General features: G+C 40.5%; 1 protein-coding gene across 1 annotated transcript in view; it reads right to left on the reverse strand.

Annotated features, from left to right (window-relative positions):
* The window catches only part of LOC114645786 (myosin-6-like), a 63,483-nt gene that overhangs the window by 2,548 nt on the left and 41,100 nt on the right, over positions 1-19,835 (reverse strand). The window contains exons 30-38 of the mRNA XM_051922289.1: positions 18,465-18,661; positions 13,256-13,439; positions 13,012-13,177; positions 10,713-10,837; positions 10,146-10,454; positions 5,707-5,910; positions 5,497-5,622; positions 643-918; positions 222-452 (exon numbers count right to left, since the gene is read on the reverse strand). Coding sequence (XP_051778249.1) covers positions 222-452; positions 643-918; positions 5,497-5,622; positions 5,707-5,910; positions 10,146-10,454; positions 10,713-10,837; positions 13,012-13,177; positions 13,256-13,439; positions 18,465-18,661 — 1,818 coding nt within the window. The remainder of the gene's footprint in view (positions 1-221; positions 453-642; positions 919-5,496; positions 5,623-5,706; positions 5,911-10,145; positions 10,455-10,712; positions 10,838-13,011; positions 13,178-13,255; positions 13,440-18,464; positions 18,662-19,835) is intronic.

Consider the following 19,835-nt stretch of genomic DNA (forward strand, 5'->3'; position numbering starts at 1 on the left):
GCATTGTTACAGAGTACAGTGAAGTCCTTCCCTCCATGTCAGTGGCGCAGCTTGAGTTTATGCCGCTCAGGGCTTCAATTGTGACAGAAGCCCCATACCATCACAGCAGGGATGACAAAGTGCTCCTCATTCTGAAAGCTACGAGGACCTCACGAGTAGAATGTCGTTCAGGGCAGGATTAGCTGTGTACCCCCCCTCAGTATGTGTGTTCACATCCTTACCTTACTCGCCCCATCCCGGCTTTTGGCACGCAGCTTGTTCACTTGGCTCTCCGCAATGTCGGCTCTCTCCTGAGCCTCATCTAATTCATGTTGAAGCTTGCGGAATTTAGCTAGGTTGGTATTAGCCTGCTCCTCAGCCTCTTCAGCAGAGCGCTTGTATGACTTGACCTTCAGTTGCAGTTTGTCCACCAGGTCCTGTAGTCGCGCCATGTTCTTGCGATCTTCCTCTGTCTGTATACAAGGAGATTGAGAAGCAACAATTGGGTGAAAAAATACTGGCAAGGAAAGCTTAGCAATAAGACGTGCACATCACACTTTAAAATGTTCCAATTATTAGAAATGAGTTCCTAGTAACTCCATTCAGGGAATCTCCTGCCTACTGCCAGAATTTCTCATGTGGACAGGTGTGGGTCTCCCGCACCTGATACGTGAGCTCCTTGACCCTGCGCTCGTATTTCCGAATGCCCTTAATGGAATCGGCGCCACGCTTCAGTTCTGCCTCCAATTCATTCTCCAGGTCTCGGACCCGAGCTTCCAGCTTCTGAAGCTGCTTCTTGCCTCCCTTCATTGCAATTTGCTCTGCCTCATCCAGTCGGTGCTGCAGGTCCTTGATGGTCTGCTCCATGTTCTTCTTCATGCGCTCTAAGTGAGCGCTAGTGTCCTGCTCCTTCTTCAGCTCCTCTGCCATCATGGCAGCCTATGAAAGGTAAAAGCTTTCAGTCAGTTACAAGTCGCTTCAAATGCTATTCCTTCATAAACACCATGCAGTCAAACCAGAGCCTCATATTTAAAGTAACCAGATTAACAGACAGGACTCAAATCCAATTATGGAGTTTTGGAAAGACGGTGATCGGATTTACGGTATTTTCATTACAGATAACATGTCTGCCATTCCGTGAATATGTAAGTGTTGACCAAGACTTGTCACCAGGAGTCGGAGTAATGACAGGCGGGAGTGCCGCACAATGTTCTGAAAACTCTTGAGAATACATTTCTTTGAATTGCCCTGACACCTGTTTTTATAAAGTTATTAGAGTGAGTTCTACAAAATATATTTATCAGATACTCAGTGGTATCCAAACTGAAGCTTGTCATCCTTTCATAAAAGGTATCAATCATTCCAGGCCCCTAGACACGTCACAATGCCCTCACATTTATGGCTGCCTGCAGTCACATGATGAACAATGATGGGCAGTTAAACCCGACTGCTGTGCTCAGTCTTGCTGTCTCCTTTGTCAGGCTTTGCATTTTCTGTTGTGCTTGCAGTGATGGCTCGGATTTCTACTTCTGCCTCCTGACTGCTCAGGCCCTGCCTAGGATTTGAACCACTGGTCTGGATTTTATAATGAAAATGCATCCTGGCACCACTCTTCAGCATCATGAATAGTGAGTATATCACCTCAAACATTCTGTATACAGTAGGTAAGGGAAACGCTAAATAACAAGCAGACAGATCGACATGAAAACTGTAAAATAAGCGGATGGATGGAACTGCAGGCACCATATTAGAAATAAGCTGCAGTCTGCCTCACATACAAGGTTTTGCTCAGATGTCCTGTTAATGAACTCTTTGGGACTATTTTACTCAGAACAATGCTGTGTTATGTTGTCTATGTTAATCCATAATGTATTTAATTACTATTTAAGTATATAATAGAATAGAAGGAACAGGCAGTGTACATTTAACAGTAAATGAAACTGGAGGCAGCAAGAAGTTACACACATAAAGCACCCTGAATCAAAGCTTTTAGGCAGAGATGTCCATACTTAGAATAGCAGGCCAATCTCTGGAAGTCCAAGGGACTTTTTTATATAAAATATAGCCCTTGTGAAGACCAGAACCAATGTCTGAAGAGAGGAAGACTTCATTTACCTGGGTGTCAAATGGATGAGCCTGACTGCTCAATTTAAATAAGCTGCCTCGGACGGCACCTTCTTTTTGACACTGATGTTTCCTTTGCTGTTAATTTTCAGTAAGCCTTCTGACTTTAAACGAGTGCATTTTTATATAGGACTATACATCCAGACTTTACTATCCATTCACATTTATTATTATACCAGTAACGGCGCACTGCACGACTTGACTTGAGTATTCCTAGTTTTCATTTCTTTCTCTGTACGTTTATCACTCGTTTGCTCAAAGGTTGATGCGCTTGCTGCTTCCTGAGCAGATCTTCTTTTCTCTATCCTAGCGGCCCTCTTCTTCTCTTCTTTCGTCGGCATCTTTTCGCATTAAAACTGATTAAGTCAGTGTTTGTGTTGCAATTACTTAGTACGTTTTCCTTAATTTATCACTTAAGCTGGCACTTAAGTCTTCAATCTGCCTCAAGAATGGTTTTAGATATGAAGAGGTAGGGAAAGAGACGAAGAAGGTGGTAGGGATGAGAACGGCGCTCATACACATGCGCCACACGTGCCCTGCTGGTCGCTGCCGAGAGTTGATTCTACATAAAAATAAAGAGGAATAACCTTGGAGGTCAATCATCACCCCAAAAGTGGATAGTAGACGTCACATAATATATGTGTACCAAATTTCAGGTCAACAAGTCAAATGGTTTGCGAGCTAAATTCCTGGACAGACAAACGTCCAGCCACGGTAGCGTATTATATATAAAGATTTTCTTCTTCTGGTATTACTCTATTCTTAATAGATACTACTTTTCTGTTACTTTGTTTGTATATCATGAGTGATTGAAACCATCAAGTAGATGCAGGGCACCTTCTGTAGTGAAATTACCACCTTCCTGTCTACAGTGTTAGCAGGCTAAGGGGGACAGCACGGTAGAAGTAATGACTCATCGGCTGGTAAGTGCCATTAACCAAGGTGAACCAACTTCCATGTTTCTAGGTTGTCCTTGGGGACTAAGGTGTGTCAGTCTTTATCATCATTTGTGTGGGGCCTTAATCATCATCCTGGAGGTCTGCAGGCTTTCACTTCAACCATTTTCTTAATAAGAAACCATTAATTTGTTGATAAAGCAATATTTTTTGTTCTTAATTTTAGTTAACTCGCTTGTTACGATTCAGACCACTTAATTGGCTATTTTAGTTTTAAGTACCTACATTTAGGTCTTCATTGTTTCCGGTTTTCCTTACCAGCCACCATTTAATAATGAGTTGCAAATAAGGAACTTCCAGCAAACTTGATTCCAGTCAAAACTGTGAACTTTAAAAATGAATGGGAGAGGAAAGGGAAGGACCATGAAGTGTAAATCTGTCCTGGTCCACAAAACATTAGAACATTAAAACAATCTGGATGAGAACTGGCCATTCAGCCCAACAAAGCTCACCAGTCCTCTCCACTTAATTCTTCTAAAAAACATCAAGTCGAATTTTGAAAGTCCCTAACGTCTTACTGTCTACCACACTACTTGGTCGCTTATTCCAAGTGTCTGTTGTTCTTTGTGTAAAGAAAAACTTCCTAATGTTTGTGCGAAATTTACCCTTAACAAGTTTCTAACTGTGTGATTTTAAAATAACAGTCTCGATCCACTGTACTGATTCCCTTCATCATTTTAAACACTTCAATCATGTCACCTCTTAATCTTCTTTTGTTTAAACTGTAAAGGCTCAGCCCTTTTAATCTTTCCTCATAATTCAACCCCTGTAGCCCTGGAATGAGCCTAGTCGCTCTTCTCTGGACCTTTTCTAGTGCTGCTATGTCCTTTTTGTAGCCTGGAGACCAAAACTGCACACAGTACTCCAGATGAGGCCTCACCAGTGTGTTATAAAACTTGAGCAGAACCTCCTGTGACTTGTACTCCACACATCAGGGTGCTTTATAACCTGACATTCTGTTAGCCTTCTTAATGGCTTCTGAACACTGTCTGGAAGTCAATAGCTTAGAGTCCACTGTGACTCCTAAATCCTTCTCATAAGGTGTACTCTCGATTTTCCGACCGCCCATTGTGTATTCAAATCTAACATTTTTACTTCCTATGTGTAATACTTTACATTTACTGACATTAAATGTCATCTGCCACAAATCTGCCTAAGCCTGTATGCTATCCAAGTCCTTCTGTAATGATATAACAGATTCCAAATTATCTGCTAATCCACCTATCTTGGTATCATCTGCAAACTTAACCAGCTTGTTACTTATATTCCTATCTAAATCATTTATATATATTAAAAATAGCAGCAGTCCTAGCACTGACCCCTGTGGAACACCACTCTTAATATCGGCCAGTTCTGATGAGGTTCTTCGCACCATCACCCTCTGCTTCCAGTGTCTGAGCCAATTCTGCACCCATCTAAAAACATCACCCTGAACTCCCACTTCTTTTAATTTGATGCCCAACCTCTCATGTGGCACCTTAACAAATGCTTTCTGAAAGTCCAGATAAATAATATCATGAGCTCCACTTTGATCGTATCCTTTTGTTGCCTCCTCATAGAATTCCAGCATGTTAGTAAAACACGACCTCCCTCTCTTGACCCCATGCTGACTGTTCCTAATAACTCCTGTCCTTGCCAGGTGTTGCTCAATCTTATCCTTAATAATTCCTTCCATTAATTTTCCTGTGATACATGTTAAGCTTACTGGTCTATAGTTGCTTGGATCTGCCCTGTCACCCTTTCTATATAATGGGATGATATTTGCCATTTTCCAGTCCTTCAGATTCTCTCCAGTGTGCAGTGACTTCCTAAAAATATGGGTTTATATGTGTACTCGCTACCCTTCTTAAGAACTCGAGGGTAAGTATTATCTGGTCCTGGTGATTTGTTTGATTTCAGCTTATTTAATCTGAGCAGCACTTCTCCCTCTACAATTTCCAAATCCCTCAGTACCTCCTTAGCAGTCCTTTAAATATGTATAATGTTCTCAAAAAAGGAAAATCTTCAAGGCAGTTAAAATGAATACCAAGTTTCATTATCAGCAAGGAGTGTCCTCTAATTATGAAACTTGTTAGAATGAAAACTGCAGCCAATGTGACTGTCCTGGGCCCTGATTGAGATCCCCTGATCTAAGTTATGTTAGGGGACACACCAAAGCTTGTGAGTCCCAAAGTGGAGTCCTGAGGAGTGATAAGCTGTGCCAACGTCACTCATAATCAGTTGCTAAGTGTATGGGGTTTGTGTGTGTGTTAAATCTACAGATTGACAGTAGACTTATATAGAAACAAGTTTGTGGAGTTCTACTCACTGCAGGATAATACAGATGGATATCAATAAATCACCATGACAAACAGTTACCGTATAACAGTATATTAGCAGTCAGGATTGTACAAAATTCCTCTCCACATGAAACAGAGGCAGAGAAATAAAGACTCACGTCAGTAATGGCTTTCTTTGCCTTCTCCTCAGCATTTCGGCATTCTTGTACTGACTCTTCCACTTCACTCTGCAGTTGAGATATGTCTGATTCCAACTTCTTTTTCTGGTTTATAAGGCTGGTGTTCTGCAAAAAAAAAGGTATCAGTGTTACTTTCCATCTCTCAAATTGTGATTTGTGTTATATATTTGCCACTGGTGCCAGCTTCACCTGTGAGTGTAAAAGCTGCATCCTCTCACTGGTGTCAAGTAGCTCCTGCTCAGCCAGCTTACGGGCCCTTTCTGTCTGTTCCAGGATGTTGCGCAGCTCCTCGAGCTCTGCTTGTAAGAGGTTGTTGCGACGCTCCACAATGGCAATGTTCTCTTTGAATTCATCGCTGACACGGACTGCATCGTCCAGCTGCAGTTGTGAATCCTGCAGAGGTTTGAAATGGGATAGATATCAAGAGGGCACCCAGTTTAGGAGTCACCTAAAATTTAGGTGATCGTTGCTGAGCAAGTTTGTTTCACCAAGACAGCGTACCCATGTCTGATAATTCTGGCTGTAAAATTGGATCAGCTGACTAAGTTGTATTTTTTGCTTGTCGTGTTTGCCTTGTACAGTGGCATAGAGTCCAGAGTTCAAATTCTTTATGTGGATGTTGTGCATGTTCTCCCGGTGTCTGTGTGGATTTTACCCTGGGTGCTCTGGTTTTCTTCTCATGGCACTAAATATGTTCATGTTAGATTAACTGACGATTCATAGATTGGCCAAATGTGAGTGTGGGTCAAATTTTAGGTCAAATTACCTAAAAGATAGGTAATAAAAACATAGATACAAGATGAAAGTGTTCACAGAAAAGCAGCAATGAAACAAAAGTATAATCGCCTGAGTAATTAAACATATTAGAATGTAGAGGATATAAGCGGTATATGAATAAAGAACATAGGAAGAGGATGACCAATGGAAGATAGGAGAGCTGTAAAGGAAAGAAGGTAAAAAAGATGGGGGATGCTAACCGAAATGATTAAGCGTGTTGTGACTGTCTCAGTCCAAATTAAACAAATCAATACTCAGCAGCAGAAATGTGAATGGCAAACTGCTACGATTGTCAGTTAGTTACAACAGGCGGTATATTAAATGACAGTGACTGGCTAACAGAACTCTTAGGGCAAAATAAAATTTGAAAGCACTTAACAAAAGCAAACCAAGACCACATTTAGAATACAGTAATCCCTCGCTATATCGCGCTTCGACTTTCGCGGCTTCACTCGTGGATTTTATATGTAAGCATATTTAAATATATATCGCGGATTTTTCGCTGGTTCGTGGGTTTCAGTGGACAATAGGTCTTTTAATTTCTGGTACATGCTTCCTCAGTTGGTTTGCCCAGTTGATTTCATACAAGGGACGCTATTGGCAGATGGCTGAGAAGCTACCCAACCAGAGCGCGTATTACGTATTAAACAAAACTCCTCAAATATATGTGAGCACGGGGGCTGTTCGCAGCCCTAGAGGATACGGCCGCTCCTCAAAAAACGCTGAAAGATTATGTTCACATTACTCCCTTCCTTGCTGGGCTTACATGTGGCTGCTTTGTCAAGCGATATGCTTCCTGCACTGTGCTTTGCATACTTAAAAGATCAAACAGCACGTATTGATTTTTGATTGTTTGTTTTTCTCTGTCTCTCTCTCTCTCTCTGACATTCTCTGCTCCTGACGGAGGGGGTGTGAGCAGAGGGGCTGTTCGCACACTGGCCTAGAGGATACGGACGCTCCTCTAAAAAATGCTGAAACACTACCTTCACATTGTACATCCTTGCAGCTGCTTTGTCCGGCGGTGCTTTGCATACTTAAAAGCCAAACAGCCCTATTGATTTGTTTGCTTTTCTCTCTCTTTCTGACAGTCTCTGCTCCTGACAAGCACTCCTTTGAATAGGAAGATATGTTTGCATTCTTTTAATTGCGAGACAGAACTGTCATCTCTGTCTTGTCATGGAGCACAGTTAAAACTTTTGAAAAAGAGACAAATGTTTGCTTGCAGTGTTTGAATAAAGCTCCTGTCTCTCTACAACCTCCCGTATTCTGTGCAAATCTGTAACCCAAGCATGACAATATAAAAATAACCATATAAACATATGGTTTCTACTTCGCGGATTTTCACCTTTCGCGGGGGGGTCTGGAACGCAACCCCCGCAATAGAGGAGGGATTACTGTACCTTTCAAAAACATTTTTGATTATCAGGAAATACTTTACTCTTTTGAGTTGTTCTTCACATTAACAAGTAGCTCAAATGTGTACTGGTATTAATGGTAAAATAGACAAAATGCTTAATTTACAAAGTCGAGGGTCAAAGCAAATCTAATAAAATAAGCTTGACATTGGTGGCACAACATTTTCATTACACAACTGCCAAGCCTGACCTCATAAGAGCTGTAGCTTGAGAACGGCTCTGTCTACAGCTCTACACTTTATGAGTGTTACAACAACAACAACAACATTTATTTGTATAGCACATTTTCATACAAATAATGTAGCTCAAAATGCTTTACATGATGAAGAAAAGAAAAATAAAAGACAAATAAGAATTAAAATAAGACAACAGTAATTAACATAGAATAAGAGTAAGGTCCGATGGCCAGGGAGGACAGAAAAAAAAAAAAAAAAACGGCTGGAGAAAAAAATAAAATCTGCAGGGGGTCCAGACCATGAGACCACCCAGCCCCCTCTGGGCATTCTACCTAACATAAATGAAATAGTCCTCTTTGTATTTAGGGTCCTCATGGAAGGACTTAATGATGATGGTCATGCAGACTTCTGGCTTTTAATCCATCAATGTAGGAACATCACGGTGCTTTGATTAGGTGGTGGTGGCGCAAGTCGCCACCACAGAAAAACGGGAAAAAAAACAGAAGAGAGAGTACAATGCTCTGCTTTTTGTATTTTTTCTAGTTGTCAATATTTATTATTAAGGAAAAAGAAAGGTGACGATGCAAAGAACTTTTTCAAAATTAGGTGATGTTAAAAGTGGTGCCCCTCAGGGATCAGTATTAGGGCAGCTGCTCTTTTTAAAATGCGTAAATGATCTGAATAAGCAGAACAAATAACAGACAGCCAGTGTGTTATGACGCATGCAGATGATACCAAGCTAGGGGGAATGGCAGGTAGTCAGGAATCATTACAGGGGAACCTGGAAAGAAAACAGGCTTGGGATGATTTGGGACAGACGAAGTTCATTGTAAGTAAATGTAAAGTATTCCATGTAGGTAGTACAAATGTTAGATTTAGATAAGCAACGGGAGGTTTGAAGCTTGAATGCACACTACGGTATATGAGAAGGATGTGGACTCATCACTACCTTCATCCAGACAGTGTACAGAATGAATCAAGAAAGCTATTAGAGTGTTAGGTTATATAGCACAATGTTTGGAGGTACAAGTCAAGGGCGGTTATGCTTAAGTTACCGAACTCATCAGTGAGGCCTCATCTGGAGTCCTGTGTTCAGTTTTGGTCTCCAGGCTACAAAAAGGACATAGCAGAGCTAGAAAAGGTTCAGAGGAGAGCAACTAGGCTGAGTCCATAAAAATGGGTCCGACCTGAAGGTGCTGAACCTTGTGAGTTCAAGCAAGCAGAGACTAAGAGGTGACATGATTGCAGTTTTTAAAAGTGTGAAAGGAATTAATACAGTGGATCACAGCTGTTACTTTCTTCAGAAGGAACACAAGGACAAAGAGGAGTGCCAGTTAAGGGTACATTTCACATAAATTTTTCAACTTTTTCTTCACACAAAGAATAACAGACACATGGAATAAATTACCAAGTAGTGTGGTGGGGAGCAGGACTTCAGGGACCTTTCAAACTTGACTTGATGTTTTTTTTTGGTGAATAGAGATTGACAAACATTTTGGGCTTGTTCTTGTCATAAAGGTCTAATTATTAATTACATAAATGTAGCAGTTTGAAAAAAAGAATCATTATTTTGCTAATTCTCTACAGAGGTTCTTTGATTAGTGAAGGTATTTTGTACTAAAGGGATTGTCCTTTTAAACTGTAAGTGTTACGTGTTTTTAGGAAGTAACTGAGGCTGCCTGTCTTCAGTTTCCTCTTCCTGGCGGAGTATTTATTCAGCACACTCTGTTTGTGCTGCACCATTGATTTCTGTGACACCCACAGACTTTGCTGGACCAGTGTTAGTGCACCTGCCTCACGGTAAGGAAACCAGAGTTTGTGTCCTGGGTCCTCCATGGAGTTTGCATGTTCTCCCCATGTCTGTGTGGGTTTCCTCCAATTGCTCTGGTTAACTCCCACAGTCCAAAGACATGCAGGCTGGTGAATTGGTGATGCTAAACTTGACCGTGTGTGTATTTGTCCTGAGATGGACGAGCACCCTGTCCAGAGTTTGTTCCTGCCATGTGCCCTATGCTAGCTGGGGTAGGCTCCAGAACCCCTTCTCCACCCTGGTCTGGATTAAGAGGGTCAGAAAATGACATGAGATGACCTGCAAATTCACAGATCCTCTTGAATATGTATTAATTGTTGTCTATATTAGAAGCATCACCTTTGACAGCTGACAAGGGCGAGTGTCATATGCCCTCAGATTTGGGCAGGTATTTCCAGCAATATGACCAGAACACTACAAGTTATGACTTATCAACAGTTCTTTTATTACCTTAAGATTGGCGTGTACCATCTTGAGCTGTTTCTGTGATTCTACAGCCTGTCTGTTGGCTGCACTTAGTTGGATTTCCATCTCATTCAGGTCACCCTCCATTTTCTTCTTCAAGCGGAGGGCCTCATTACGGCTACGGGTCTCCGATTCCAGTGAGGTCTGTAGGGATTCCACCACACGTTGACTGTTGCGCTTGGCTTGTTCTATTTCTTCATCTTTCTCTGCCAACTTGCGGTCTACATCTGCCTTCATCTGGTTGAACTCCAGCTGGCCACGCAAGATCTTTCCCTCTTCATGCTCCAGGGACGCCTGTAGATATTTCGAATTATTACCACGAATTTCACAGTAAAATGTGACTTGATACCCCAAATACTTATGTTTAATCAGACGTCTAGACCCCTTTAGAAAATGACAATCTAGTTAAGATGCAAAAAGAGATTATGTGGGAAAATAGGGTGAAAATTTGTAAGTGCAGCTATTAATATAAAAAATGTGGAAGAGTTATTGTTTCTCTAATGTTAAGTTTCCTACAACAATGTAATGGATACCATTTTAAAGGTAACTAACCTCAGCTTCCTCTAAAGCCGTCTGTAGCTCAGCTTTTTCCATTTCCAGTTGCTTGCGGACTTTCTCCAACTCATGCACGCTTTTACCACCTTCTCCTAGCTGTTCTGTTAAATCAGAAATCTCCTCTGGGGACAATAGAGAGATGTTTAGCATGAAGGATTGCTCTGCTTCAACAGAAGTTTACTCTTACTTTAGCTTTCCAATATTTAACTGGTTAGCCCCTTCATTTCAAGGACAGAAGAGGCTGTTGACGCTTTTAGAAGGCAGATCCCTCTTGGAAAATCCTAGATATGAGGGGCAAAAAGACAACTGTAATTTAAAAACCTTATGCAATGCAACACACCCATTTACTAAGAATGTGGTTTCTGCTGTGCCTTTGAGAACCAACTAACCTGAGCATCTCTTAGTGTGGATGGTCCACATTTCATTTTGACATAGTCGACATGTACCATATACTAGATTTCATGTAAGATCAGCAGACTAAATGGCTTGAAGAGGCTTGAACTGATAGCGGACACTGCCTCAAACAGCAAAGAAGGAATAGTAAATGAACTGGCAAATCTGTAAACTTGAGCTGACTTCATACTATGTTATCCGTGTTCCTCTAACCTTGGATCAATTTCAGTTTGTGAATGTCCTGTAGCGTCTTAAATATTGATTTCCAAAATAGTTAATGTCCATTTTTAGGCATTATCTGGGGAGTAGATGAAAGTTTTTATGAAGAACACTGAATCTCAGATGAGATTATATAAACTCTGCGGTGGGTTGGCACCCTGCCCGGGATTGTTTCCTGCCTTGTGCCCTGTGTTGGCTGGGATTGGCTCCAGCAGACCCTCATGACCCTGTGTTCGGATTCAGCAGGTTGGACAATGGATGGATGGGATTATATAAACTTTAATGAAAATCTGGTGCATACTAAATTCAGTAGGACGACATACAATCTGGGTCAAGCCAAACAAGGTTCTTCCCACCAAGAGATCAACTGAATAAGGTACAGTGTGCCAAGAAATGATATTCCTAATATATCTGGCAAAAGCAACTTCTTCTAATGGTTCTCGGTAAGATGGAATTAATGTAGTAAGGTCATTGGCAAGTAACCAACCTCTCGAGAAGGTAGCACATCATAGTTTTTATCTGAAATGTTCTACATATTTGACTTACTCTAACACCATAATTTGTAGCATTATTAGGTGCAGGTAGTTTGTAGTTACTGCTACATCTTAAACTTGACACTAAATTTGTTAGCCGTTTAATTCAACTCATAGTAACTGTGAGCCTTTTTTTAAGAGGAATTACTCGGGGCGAACAACCTAGAGCTACCAACTTTGGATGAAATTTACAACATTGGGATTACAAGCCACCATTCCCTGAACTAAAGGAAAGCCTTCCACTGGGCAGTTTCAGCCTGTGACATTTGGCTAATGACATTCTCTCTTTGTCATTACTGCATATGGCACTGGCCAAAGCTACACTCTAAAAAAGACTACTGAATCTTGAATTGGGAGTCAAGCAGGCAAAAGGTTTACTGGGACAATACAAACACCAAAAGGCTAAATAGGACAAAGGAATAGTCCTCAGTGAGAGGGACCCATAAAAAAAACTTAGGGGATTCTGGGAAAGGAATTCCTTCTGACGTGGACACACAATTCCTGTTTTTGAATGTTGGTACTTTAGTTCTTGAATACCCGTCTCACTGGTGTGTTCTTACCGTCATTGTGTGAAAGTGCTTTTCCAGCATCAATTTGTTGGACTGGGCAGACACCAGAGGCTAAAAACAACTTGACATAACATACTCCATCCATCCATTTTCCAACCCATTATATCCTAACACAGGGTCACGGGGGTCTGCTGGAGCCAATCCCAGCCAGCACAGGGCATAAGGAAGGAACAAATCCCTGGGCAGGGTGCCAGCCCACTGCAGGACACACATACACACACTTTCACACACTAGGGACAATTTAGGATCGCTAACCTGCATGTCTTTGGACTGTGGGAGGAAACCCACGCAGACACGGGGAGAACATGCAAACTCCACGCAGGGAGGACCTGGGAAGCGAACCCAGGTCTCCTTACTGCGAGGCAGCTGCGCTACCACTGCGCCACCATGCCACCCTGAACACAATCAGCATTTGCTTAATCACAGATTCATTATGTGGAAGCATAAGTCAAACAGAGTCACTTCAGAGTTCTTAAATCCGATATTATTGTTCATATTGTACAGATGTCATGCAATAAGTGAGATTCTATGCATCTTAGGTTGCTTCTCACTGTATAATCGTAAATCTTTTTTGGGGTGTACCTTGCAAATTTTTGTTTTCTCTTTTAAGAGTTTCCAGATGGTCCAGAGCTTCTTCGTAGGCATTCTTTAGTTTGAACAATTCAGTGCTCAGGGTTCGGGATTCTTTCTGTGATCCTTCAAGCTCACTCTGGGATTCTTCAAATTTTTGTTTCCATTCTGCTACAACCTATAAAAAGTGGAAAAGAACCATAAAACAACATCCTCAACAAAGATGAGCCCCCTCATATACAGTATACAACTTTACCTTATCAAAGTTCCTCTGCTTCTTGTCTAGGGCTGCAGCTGCAGCATTTGACCGCTCCAGATCCAGCATGAGGTCCTCAATTTCTCCTTGTAACCGGTGCTTGGTCTTTTCTAGGGAGGAACATTTGGCATTGACGGCCTCCACAGCTTCTTCAGACTCCTGCAATCTCTGTGCCAGCTTCTTTCTGGTTGGTTAAGAGAAGTAAGTGTGAAAAATGACTGTAAGAAGAAGATGGAGGTAGGAACTAGATCAGCCAGCAAAGGAAAAATGTAGAAGATGAATTCATGTAAGAAATAACTGAAGTCAGTTTAACTGATTGACACGTGTGACGCGTGTCAATACAAATGCACATTATAATAATGTATATATTATAACACAACATCCAGAATATTACCATAAAAGACCATACACTCTACACCCAAAGTGTGTCTTCATTTCAATCTCCCCTGCACTATTTATTTGTTTATTTATTTTCTTCGGACTAACTGGAGTTTTTGTTTGTTTTTTTTTTCTGTTCTCCCGGAAATCTGTCATCTGACCTTACCTCGTGGTGTTGTTATTTATTCTTTAATATTATCACTTATTTTTAATTGTTTTTTCTTCTTGTAGCTTTCTTTTTGTCATCTTGTAAAGCACTTTGGGCTACACTGCTGTATGAAAACATTCTGTTGTTGTTGTTATTCTCAAGAGTTTTGTATGAAGGTGCTATTGAGTCACGTTGCTAAAGACCAGGGGCCTCATGTATAACGCCGTGTGTAGAACTCACCCTATAACATGGCGTAAGCACAAAAGCGGGAATGTGCGTACGCACAGAAAAATCCAGATGCAGGAATCTGTGCGCACGCAAACTTTCGCGTTCTTCCACTACATAAATCCCGATCAGCGTGAAAAGTAACGTACGTGCACGCGCCTTTTGTCCCGCCCCAACTCCTCCCAGAATTACGCCTCTTTGAATATGCAAATCAATATAAATAGCCTTCTGTGAAAAGACAATGGGAAAACGTGCTGCTGCTTTGCAGTAAGAAGACTGTGGAAAATTGTGGGTTCGCTTCCCGGTGCCTCCCTGTGTGGATAGCGCTTTGAGTACTGAGAAAAGCGCTATATAAATGTAATGAATTATTATTATTATTATTAAAAGCATGGGGGAAAGTATAAGAATTTCAGCAAATACCAAGTGGAGGCAAAGGAAAAACGTACTATTTGTTGGTTTAAACAGTGGTATAATCAACAAAAGGAAGTTGATCGAGTGACAGAGTGTCGGAGAAACTCGAAAGCTCAAGTTCACAAAGTTGCACAATGCCCAAAATAAAAAAGAAATCACATATCAAAGTCGCTGTGAAAAGGCAAGTCGTAGCCCACCGTCTGAGTGTCCTATGAAAGCTTATTAGGGTACAGACAAAAAAAATAGGCACACAGTGGGAAAAAAGCACGAAATGTCAACTTTAATCTCGAAATTTCCACTTTAATCACGTAGTTTATTTTGCCATTAAAGTAGAACATCATAAACTTCATCTTAAAATTGTTTAATTTACTAGTTTCTCAAACCCCATTGTAACTAAAGTAGCACGTTAAATGCTTTGTTCTGTATTTGATCTTCTATGTGTGTGAATCACTACGTGCTTCCGTTCTTTCTCTTTCTCCGACAGGACACAGAATCCATTACATTCGTGATATTACAGCTCTCTGAATAATTAAAATACTGAGATGTATACGTGATATCTTTTTCATGATGATAGGAGTTAAAGCATGTTATTAAACATGGGAACACGGTGGCACAGTGCTTGTTCATGTCTCACGCAAGAGGCTTGCTGCGCCATGTGCAACCTTCGATGAAATAATTTATCACAGCAGTACTGTCTCTTTCAAACGTACTAACCTCCAATTCCTGTCCTTACTTTTCTTTCTCCAAATACCCAATCGCCACACAATCAGCTCTGTAATAGACGTGAAGCCATTTGTAAGTTTAGAACGCCGATTCTTCAGAACTTTTAAGGAACATTAAAATATCTTCGTAGTACATGTTTAATTATTCTATCCATCTATCCTTCCAGTGTCACGTCAGCACCAGCAACAATACAACGCAATGCAGGAACAATCCCTGAACTAGCTAGCGCTGCGGCGCCGTGTCCTCACATGTTTAATTATTAACAATACAGATTATTTAAATGAAGTTAAAGTTTTATCTGTATAATATAATCAACATATTTTGCTGCATTTCATCTTAAAAATGATATCGTCTTCATATGTAAATACGTGCTGTATAAAGTGGCGCAGGTTGTGCAACATTTTAACTGTAATGCAAGGTTACAGTGAGGTAATTGTACTTATAAGTACAAACAGTTCCACAAGGAGCACTTGATGGAGTGACTGAGTGCGTTTATAGTTCTTGGGATGAAACTTTTTCTAAACCGCGAAGTCCGTACAGGAAAGTCTCTGAAGCGTTTTGCGGTGGTTGAGGCAGCGTCTGCTTCATGCTGTGTACCGATAATTCTCTTTCCAATCAGTTGCTACTGTGATTCCACACTCAGATACAGTGATATAAATACTCCGAGTGGTGCAGTGAGAGGAATATGGAAAAAGATGATCTGCTGTGCCAACCCTTAACGGGAGCAGTTGAAAGAAGAAGAAGATGCAGTGAGAGTTACAACGCTAAAACAGTTATGGTATTTGGAATACTATGGCTATTCCCTGGACCATTATATTGCTGCAGGTTAATTACAATCAGATGCATTACACTAATAAACAATATGCAGTTAGTTTCAGTGTATTTATAAAGCCGCGTCAGGAATGTGGATCTAAGAAAGAAAGGGTGATCACACAGGAACAGTAGCACAGCTTTGATGCTGGGTGCCGCCAGTCTGCAAAAACGAGCGGAGAAATTGCGTACGCCAGGGTATGAGGTGCTGTGGAAATGTGCGTGACTTTACACCAAGTTTAGGTTTTATACATCGCGATTTGAGCGTGGAAACGTTCGTACGCAACATTTCTGTGCGTACACACCATTTATACATGAGGCCCCTGGAATTCAGCCTAAATCTTGAGAATCCAAAACAACTTCCATTCTCGTTGTTGGACAGCATGCAACTCACCAAAATCTGCGGCACTGTGTGATCCAAGTGGAGCTGTACAGCTCATTGTCTTCAAAGTTAAACCAACCTGAGAATTGCTGAAGCTGCCAGATTTCAGCTTTATTCTCTTATCTGGTGATTCTCCATGCTTGCTCTTACAGCAAATTCAAAAAGCTCTCCACAATTTCAAATTGCAATGCACTTCTCTTTAATATTTTACTTTCTCCCACTCCAGACTGATACTAGGTATCTCTATCCTTGTCTGGCTGATAATGCCTGACACAATGTGTGAAATACATCTTTTTGTGCAAAATTGAAAACTATAGCCTGTTACCTGGTAAGAGTGCAAACATCGGAAATGACCCTCGTGGTCAGCTGTGAACATTAGTGTTGGTTGACATTCCTAAGACAATACGGCCTTGTAGGATTCCTTGTTATGAGAGAGCAGCCCAACCTTAATGAAGAATTAAAAATCGTCCTCCCAACAACCGGAGAGAACAGGGTGAGACCACATCTGTCATTGTTTGTACGCTTTAAATTGTATTGTGCATATGCTGTACCTCCTGGAAATCTGGTGTGTTATACGTTTTTTCTGGGGTTTTGAGATTCAGAGGTTCAGAATCTATAACTCATTTAGTGTATAATGGACTTTAGCAAATTTTCTAATTTATTTTCAGTTTATCGTGACACCATTCAGTTTTCCCGTGAGCGCCACCATTTTGAGGTTAATGTATCAGCCATTTCTATGGTAATCCTCCCAAAGAATTCATCAGCAAACTCTCTTTTTATGATGTCAATTTGACGATGATATACATACAGGTAAGTCCAATCATTGATTGGGGAAACTGAGCTTGAAGGATAAACCCATCAATCATAGTGCTACGACTTATTTCTTGTAAATTTCCCAGTTAACAAATCTCTCCTCCGGTTTATTTTGAGTGCTTTTTTTATTGTTTTTTGGCTTTGGGGAAAAGTGCATTCTGACTCCCAGCTCTGACCTGTGCCCATCTTTTGACATTCGCACTGTCCCTCGGTCCCTTACTGTCTCGTGCGAGTCAGCATATCATCTGGCATTTAAATGGTGTAGAGGGAGTTTCAACAAAACTTCAGCAATGTCTGTCCGTTCAGCAAGTGTCAGGCTTATGTATGCTGCGTTCACATGCTACCTGAGTTTTCAGAGCTCCAACCTTTGATCTTTCACCTTCCCAAGTCAGTGCAATCGAAGATGCCATTAAACAGCTAGAATTAAACTGTATATTTTATGTGAAAACAAAGAGCAAACTAAATGTATTAAACATGTATCATTTCGTTCCAAATGTAATTCAAGGACAACAATGGCATTTCTGGCTGACCAAGTTATATTTTTTTATTTTATTTAATATAAAAAGGTGAAAGGTCGGCATTATTTTACAAATCAGAGAATTCAGTAGCTTTGTTTTCTCCAAATTGTCAGAATCATAGTTTCAAGTTTATAGGGCGAACACAGCATAAGCATAATACTGACATATGAGTGAATTAGGAATTATTTGATACTTGATATTTTTATAATCTCTTCTGTGTCCTCCCTTCCATTTTATATTACACACCAAGCTAAACCAAATCTAACTGCATCCTTAATGAGCTGACCCAGAGGAGGATGTCTACCATAGTTCGCTGATTTAACTAAATTTCAATTGACACACTTACATATTTGACCTGGGTCCCTACAGAATTACCAATATCGCTGCTTACTTTCTTTCGAAAGGAAAGCTTTTTGCTCGTCTTATGTCAAGATCTTTAAGCACAGGCCGTGCAAAAAGCTTCACCATCGCAAGAACACTTCAAGCCTCTTACACTTTTGTTATCTATCCACTTACATGAATAGAAAAAGCCATCTATCCATCTATTTGAAGAAACTTTACAGAGAAGGCAACAATATTTAAAATCTGTCTGGGATATATAAGCACTCTGGGATGCTGCTCGACTTTGAACTAGTCCTGTGAAACTATTCAAAATAAGACAAAGTAAGTTGTTCAATATAGTTCTCAAGGAATTCAAATGTAAGAAGTAAGCAATAATTCAATGCAGCTTGCAAAGACAGATCAACAAAACACAACATAAAATAACTGCTGGGGCAGAAAAGAGCACAACTGAGAACATACTTTGCCTCCTCCAGTTCCTCAGTCCTCTGAATGGCATCCGTCTCATATTTGTTCCTCCACTGTGCCACCTCCCCATTTGCCTTGGACAGCACTCTCTGCAGCTCTGCCTTGGCCTCCTGCTCCTCCTCAAATTGTTCCCGAAGTAAGTCACAGTCATGCCGGGCAGACTGCAACGCATGTGCAAGTGCATTCTTGGCCTGGGGAAGGAATAGATTGCCAGAGTTATGTTGAGCTCATTTTCCAGCAATTTATAAAGTTCAGCTACGGATTACAGCTTGTACTCATAATATTGCATAATATTTAGAAAAGGGAGAGTGGTTACTTGGCTCACTGTAGGTCCTCAGAACTGTGACTTCTGTTATTTAGTCTCTGGAATTTTCTCGAGGAATGAAATACAGTACTTTTCTCTTTTCTTCTCATCTATTGTTATCTGGCTATATCACAGTTTTTACACAAACGGAAACTTATTCTTGCATGATTTTGTTTAACCGTTAATATGTGTATTAATGGATGCTAATGATAACAACTTTAGTACTTCACTTTCATTTAATACTTTTATCATTTTGAAATTTGTGTAAGCACTGTAGGCCTTTATTCAGTTAGGAGCACTACACAAACATTGACTTAAAGTGAAGTCAAATTAGGCCAAGTTCTATGCATAAACATAAGCCATCGGTGACATCAGTCCATTACCACTAGTTACTGAGCTCTCAATGTACAAGGAGTACAGGCAGAGATGTTTTGAGTAGCGAAGATATAACGTAAGGTCTAATAATTCTTTCTTCAATATATTTTTAATGACAGGACATGGAAAAAATTTGAGACTCTTGATATCCTTCTGCTGTGAAACATTCTGACCTGTCATTGTTTACACACGTCTTAAACAACGATTATCATACACTGATCATTTCTGTATTATATATATCTATTATTTATTATATTACATATCTTACACATCAATATTGCTGCTACTTCTTTGTCTTGTCTCTGCACAATGTCTTGTCTTGTTTGTGTTTTAATTTTAAATTTTAATTCTATTTTAAATTTATTATTTGCATGTCACGTTATTAAACTGTGGACCCTGAGCTTCACAGTTTCGTCTGTCTGTATACTTGTATATGGCTGAGATGACAATAAAGTTCACTTTGACTTTGAAAATAACTTAAGGAAGCCTAAACTGCAAAGTGTCTTAACCAGTCACAAGGGCTTATCTACACCAGCCAATACTTTATGAAGTGCCATGGACCCAGCAGGAGAAGCCATAAGTTCCATCTCCCTGTATTTATACAGTGAGAAGTCAAGTAAAATGACACCTTTTATTGGCTAATTAAAAAGATTACAATAAGCAGGCTCAAGAGGGCAACTCAGGCT

The sequence above is a fragment of the Erpetoichthys calabaricus genome, chromosome 2 (genome assembly GCF_900747795.2).
Source record: "Erpetoichthys calabaricus chromosome 2, fErpCal1.3, whole genome shotgun sequence".
Lineage (NCBI taxonomy): Eukaryota > Metazoa > Chordata > Cladistia > Polypteriformes > Polypteridae > Erpetoichthys > Erpetoichthys calabaricus.